The sequence below is a fragment of the Bison bison genome, unplaced genomic scaffold, assembly GCF_000754665.1.
Source record: "Bison bison bison isolate TAMUID 2011002044 unplaced genomic scaffold, Bison_UMD1.0 scf7180017864074, whole genome shotgun sequence".
Lineage (NCBI taxonomy): Eukaryota > Metazoa > Chordata > Mammalia > Artiodactyla > Bovidae > Bison > Bison bison.
In genome coordinates, this window is record NW_011494646.1 from 167,003 (window position 1) to 173,727 (window position 6,725).

Sequence of the window (6,725 nt, forward strand, 5' to 3'; positions counted from 1 at the left end):
AGTAAGTTTAACAGAAAATAAACTAAATTGGCAAAATTTTTAATGGAACAAATTTAACCAACAATAATTAATTTATTTATTTTTACAGGGTGATACATCCACTTGAATTCAGCATTTAATCCCTGCTTATTTCCTCATTGCAAATAATTTTAGGATTCAATATAGCCTTCTAAGAAGCAAATAGGAGGGTATAATTGCATGGACTCTATATTCACTATATACTGCCTTTAGAACAGAAAAATAAAAACTGAAATGTCAGGGTCACGATCAGATTTGGATTTATACAGGGTTCAGGTAAGAAATGTGACTGAAATCACCATGTTTATATTGATGGGGTTTACAGATGATTTTGAGGTTCAAGTTTTTATATTTTTACTATTTCTAGCAATCTATCTTTTTACACTGATAGGGAATTTGGGGTTGGTTTTCTTGGTCATTGTGGATTCCAGGCTCCACAAACCTATGTACCATTTTCTGAGTGTGTTATCATCCTTGGATGCCTGCTGTTCGTCAGTCGTCACTCCAAAAATGATAGTCAATTTCCTGGTGGAAAATAAAACTATTTCATATCTTGAGTGTATAACACAGACACTTCTTTTAGTTACTTTTGGGACCACAGAATGCTTTCTTCTGGCTGCAATGGCATATGATCGCTACGTGGCCATCTACGACCCCCTCCTGTATTCAGTCCGCATGGCTCCCAGAGTCTACGTGCCACTTATCATTGCTTCCTATGTTGGTGGCATCATGCATGCTACTGTACACACAGTGGCTACTTTCAGCCTCTCCTTCTGTGCCTCCAATGAAATCAGACATGTGTTCTGTGACATCCCTCCCCTCCTCGCTATTTCTTGCTCTGACACTCACACAAACCAGCTTCTGCTCTTCTACCTTGTGGGCTCCATTGAGATAGTCACTGTCCTGATTGTCCTGATCTCCTATGGTTTCATTCTGTTGGCCATTCTGAGGATGCATTCTGCTGAAGGGAGAATGAAAGTCTTTTCAACATGTGGCTCTCACCTAACTGGAGTGTCCATTTACCATGGGACCATCCTCTTTATGTACATGAGACCAAGTTCCAGCTATGCTTTAGACCATGACATGATTGTGTCAATATTTTACAGCATTATCATTCCCATGCTAAATCCTGTCATTTACAGTTTAAGGAACAAAGATGTCAAAGAGGCAATCAAAAGAGTGTTTGGGAAAAAATCAGTTTGTTCATAAAGTACATTTTCACACTAAACACTGAGTTGAAGAAATTAAGACTTATGTTATTGTCTCCATATAAAAAGTCAAGATACAAGTTTTTTATTTTTACGTTTATGCCTTTTATTTCTTCTTGGATATTTCATAAATAAAGATTATGGTCAACAGCCAACTGTGTGGTTTTTGCAGATGTGGATAATGATCATCCTTTGGTTTCTTAACGAGTTTATAAATATATGCACACCCCAATATACACATATATACCAACATATATACATATACATGCTGATAACTGGTGATACACTTTTGCCAAGGCTGCCATAGCAAACTACATAACACTGTGGCTGAACAACACAAATGTATTTTCTCACTGTCCTGGATGCTTTGTGTTTGAAATCAAGGTGTATCCAGGGTTGTTTTCTTCTGAGGCCTCTCTCATCAACATACACAATCATATTGAATTAAGGTCCCACCCTATAGTTGCCCCCTCAAAGACCCTATTTCTAAATTCAGTGACAGACTGAGGTAAGAAGTTTAGGACTTCAACAGGCAAATATTGGATTTACTTATACTGCTACTGCTAAATCACCTTAGTCGTGTCCAACTCTGTGCGATCCCATAGACGGCAGCCCACCAGGCTCCCCTGTCCTTGGGATTCTCCAGGCAAGAACACTGGAGTGGGCTGCCATTTCCTTCTCCAATGCAGGAAAGTGAAAAGTGAAAATGAAGTCACTCAGTCGTGTCTGACTTTTAGCGACCCATGGTCTACAGCCGACCAGGCTCCTCTGTCCATGGGATTTTCCAGGCAAGAGTACTGGAGTGGGGTGCCATTTTACTTATACCCACACATATATACACAAAAGCATGTATAAACCATTATTTTCTCACAAAATACAGAGTCTTGGTGTTAGCATTTATCAATAATGTTCATGAACTAAAGAATAAAAAAAAACACACAACTCAAGAATAACATACAAGTACCTGCTAAATATTTCCCTTACCCCACTAAGCTGCAGAACATCTATATGGGTTTCTCTCCATTCCTGGTCCTGACTCAGCTTTGGCTCAGTTTCCCCTTGACACCACTACCTTCTACTAATAAAGGATTCAAATTCCCAACTTGAGTGCTATATACATGACTTCAAATTTTCTGTGTCTGCCCTTATCTCCTATACCTACAGAGATGAGTTTGCTAAAAACACAACAAATATCAGCTGGCCTTGTATAGTACCTACTGTTTAACTAGAGGGAATTGACTGGGGAAAATAAATTTAAAAAAAGGGGATCTAAAAATTAAAACAGTAAATCTATATGACCAAGAGAAATGGTGTTACCACTCTGATCTTCCCATTGGAGATGACCATGCAGACAATGTAGATAACCCAGCATTGCCTGAGGGAAGTGTTATGGCCTCTTCTGAGGCTGCCATCGTCTGCTTCACTGCAGATGCTCATCAGGACCCACCCTAACTGCCTCTCTTTGCTTCTAGACCTGTATACATGAGTCCCAGAAGGCCCCAAAAGGTGAGACCCAAGTGGAGTGACCCATGAACTGTGACCCATGTGTAGGTATGCCATACTCTGTCAGTACTAACTGAGTCTCTGATTTTTACAGATAGTCATATGGGGAACATGTTTGGTTATTAAGAGTGAGGAGTAATGGTGGAAGGAACGTAATGTTAGATTAGGCCAAATATTGGTATGGACCAACTTAGCAGAGATTTTATTTTAGGCCACAGTTTTGGGAGTTAAAAAGGACTGTAACAGGTTTGATTGGTGAGTTGGCTAAAACATGGAGAAAAAGGTGGCCAACAGTGAGGTACATGGTAATAGCCAATCTGCTTTGTTTGATGTAGGGAAAGTGACTCGCAGTCTTAGGGAGGGGTTGGAATATTAAAGTGGATTTGTCACTTAAGATCTATTAATTCACACTTGGACTGTGCAAAAGGCACCAACAAATGAGAAATATATTTGTGAATGGAGCTCTAGCTCTTGAAGATCTCCATATGTGACCTTCTCAAAGACCAAATCTTACAAAGGGAACTACAGTCACTAAATTGAAAAATGCTGTGATATTTATTGGATTCCAGGGTGGCAGGTGCCAACTGGCAACAATCAATCACTAAAGGTACAGTGGTCCTAGTTACTGTAACGAACAGCAGCATCAGAATAGTATGATTCACATAGACCTATGGCATTGGCTAGGTATTCATGGTTTCCCTAGAAGTAAAATAAATGCTTATTAAATTCTTACTCGATCTCTGTAAGGAGAAAAGATTTAATTCAAGGGAACCAAAATTTAACTAAAATTATTAAAATAGATAGTCATGGCTCTTCATTAATTCCCAGAATTGAGCCATTTTACAGCCCCAGGAACCATTTAATGAAGGGGATTCTGGATCCTCTAAAGAAGGGCTTGGTACAATAGCCAGAATTTTTATTTCTAATATTTATCCCACCCTCCCCAAAGGGACTCAAAGATTTTGTCAAGGTAAATGCACTGGGGAAAAGGAAATAATCATAATTTTCTGTAACTACTGGACACTTTATTTTTGGGGGTCCACAATCACTGCAGATGGTGACTGCAGCCATGAAATTAAAAGATGCTTGTGCCTTGGAAGAAAAGATATGACAAACCTAGACAGCATGTTAAAAAGCAAAGACATTACTTTGCCAACAAAGGTCCATCTAGTCAAGGCTGTGGTTTTTCCAGTAGTCCTGTATGGATATGAGAATTGGACTATAAAGAAAGCTGAGCACCAAATAATTGATGCTTTTGAACTGTGGTGTTGGAGAAGACTCTTGACAGTCCCTTGGATTAAAAGGAGGTCCAATCAGTCCATCCTAAAGGAGATCAGTCCTGAATATTCATTGGAAGAACTGATGCTGAATCTGAAACTCCAATACTTTGACCACCTGATGAGAAGAACTGACTCATTTGAAAAGACCTGGATGCTGGGAAAGATTGAAGGTGGGAGGAGAAGGGGTTGACAGAGGATGAGATGGTGGATAGCATGACTGACTCAATGAAAATGAGTTTGAGTAAATTCTAGGAATTGGTCATCGACAGGGAAGCCTGGCATGCTGCAGTCCATGGGGCAGCAAAGAGTCGGACATGACTGAGCGACTGAACTGAACTGAGGCTCTCCATCTCTCTGTCATAATTTAGTTTATAGAGCTCTTCATCATCTTTCTCTTCCAAAGAACATAACACTGGTCCTAACACTGATGGAATGATGCTGACTGGACCAAGAGAACAAGAAGCAGCAAATGCTCTGGCTTGTTGGTAAAGTACTTTCCTACCACTGGGTAAGAAATAAACATGACTAAATTTCAAGGGTTTTCTGACTCAGTGAAATTTCTAGGGGGCCAGTGAAGTGGAGCATGCTGGGATGGCTCTTCTCAGATGAATAGTCATTGTTGCATCTCTTGTCTCCTAGAGCAAAGAAAGAAAGATCAGATATACTGGGCCTTTTTAGATTTGGGAGGAAACATATTCCTTTTTTAAGTATGTTCCTGTGGCCCATTTCCCAAGTGACCCAAAAATCTGCTAGTTTTGAATGAAGCCTAGAACAACAGAAGGCTCTGCAATAGGTCCAAGCTATTATCTAAGCCTCTCTATCACTTGGTCCATGTGTTTCAGCAGATCCAATGGTGTTTGAAGTGTCCATGGCAGATAGTGATGCTGCTTGAAGCCTTTGACAGGTCCCCAAAAGTGAATTATAGCTCAAGCCTTAAGGATTTTTGAGTAAGACTCTTTCATTCTCTTCAAAGTACTCTTCTTTTTAATATTGAGCTCTTGACTTGCTACAGGGCATTAGTAGAAACTGAACACTTGATCATTACCTACCAAATTACCGTAAGACCTATGATACCTTTTATGAACTAGTGTTATATAATTATAATATTAAAAAGCTTGTTTTAAAGACACATATGTATTGAAAAAAAATAGAAACATCATGTGTGATGTTTATTCTTGTATTTACCATATTTTTTTTAGTTTATTTCTGAAATGAAATTACCAACAGTTCATGTTACTACAGGCTAAATATTTGTTTGACATTGCTGATAGATCAAGACTGATAGTAACAATTCTGCTTTGTTTTCTTTTACTGAAAGTTTCTACTTTTAATTCCAATCTTTTTAAAATTTCTTTTTAACATTTTGCTAATGTGTGAAAGTGAAAGTCTCTCAGTCATATCTGACTCTTTGGGACCCTATGGACCATACAGTCAATGGACTTATCCAGGACAGAATAATGGAATGGGTAGCCGTTCCCTTTTTCAGAGGATCTTCCCAACCCAGGGATCAAACTCAGATCTCCTGATTTCAGGTGGATTCTTTTCCAGCTGAGCCACAAGGGAAGCCCAAGAATACTAAAGTGGGTAGCCTGTCCCTTTACCAGTGGATCTTCCCGACTCAGAAATCGAACCAGAGTCTTCTGTATTGCAGGTGGATTTTTTACCAGCTGAGCTACCTGGGAAGCCCTAATGCATGAAGTGTAATAAACATTGAATATTGAAAACTTATAATTAGACATATTTTCACGTGTGTACACCAGTGAAACCACCATCTCAACCAAGATAAGGAATATGTCTGTCATATGCAGAAATTTTCTCATGCTCCCTCCCTTCACCATTCCCCACCACTCACAAAATATCATTTACATTTAATTCCATTGTGCCCATAGAACATATGAACATAATCTGACTTGTTTGTTTGTTTGTTTGGGTTTTGTTTGTTAGTTTAGTTTTACATTTTTTAGTCTTTTTTGGTCTTTTTTTCCCCTTATAAAAGTAAAGATACATGTACCATTGTGTTGAGAACTGTAGACTTAAAAAAATTAGGTTGTGAAATTTTTATCCTCACTCCCAATATTTAACAGTGTGTGTAACTTATTCCTTTGTAGTAATGCTGAAGGTCATTCAAATTTTGATCTGCAGTACTCAGCAGGGAGACTTTTATTTTAGACCAGAGATATTAACTTTGTGAAGTAAATTTTCAGACATGAAAGTACTTAGAAAAATTTACCATATTTGAGTATTCCAAAACAACAATTAAAATGCATATTTAAGTATAGAAAGAGAGTGAGAAATTTTTAACAACAATGAATAATATATGCTTGAAAGAACATGTACAGAATGTTGGGTAATTGATACAAAAACCCTTAAAGTAGCTTATTGCAAGTCTGTTGAAATTGATTTGATCTTTATATCATTTATACATGAGCTGTAGCTTCTGTCTAAGTGCTCTTTAATTGTCCAGGAGTCTAGACTGAGCTTTTTAACACAGTGATGAAAAGATTTCCATTGTTAGAGAGCACAAATTCGAATATCAAAGTGCTATTCATATTTACTGAAAGATGATGCTGTGAAAGTGCTACACTCAATATGCCAGCAAATTTGGAAAGCTCAGCAGTGGCCACAGTACTGGAAAAGGTCAGTTTTCATTCCAGTCCCAAAGAAAGGCAATGCCAAAGAATTCTCAAACTACCACACAGTTGCACTCATCTCACAT

The 6,725-nt window shown here is 38.3% G+C and overlaps 1 protein-coding gene across 1 annotated transcript; it reads left to right on the forward strand.

Moving 5' to 3' along the window:
- Positions 1-252: 252 nt before the first annotated feature.
- LOC104986796 (olfactory receptor 5T1-like) lies at positions 253-1,227 on the forward strand. The gene has a single exon (XM_010837479.1). It carries the CDS (start codon positions 253-255, stop codon positions 1,225-1,227), a length of 975 nt encoding a protein of 324 aa, XP_010835781.1.
- The last annotated feature ends 5,498 nt before the right edge of the window (positions 1,228-6,725 follow it).

Coding starts and splice junctions, on each gene's coding strand:
- LOC104986796 (XM_010837479.1), top strand. CDS start 253: ATGTCAGGGTCACGATCAGATTTGGATTTATACAGGGTTCAGGTAAGA.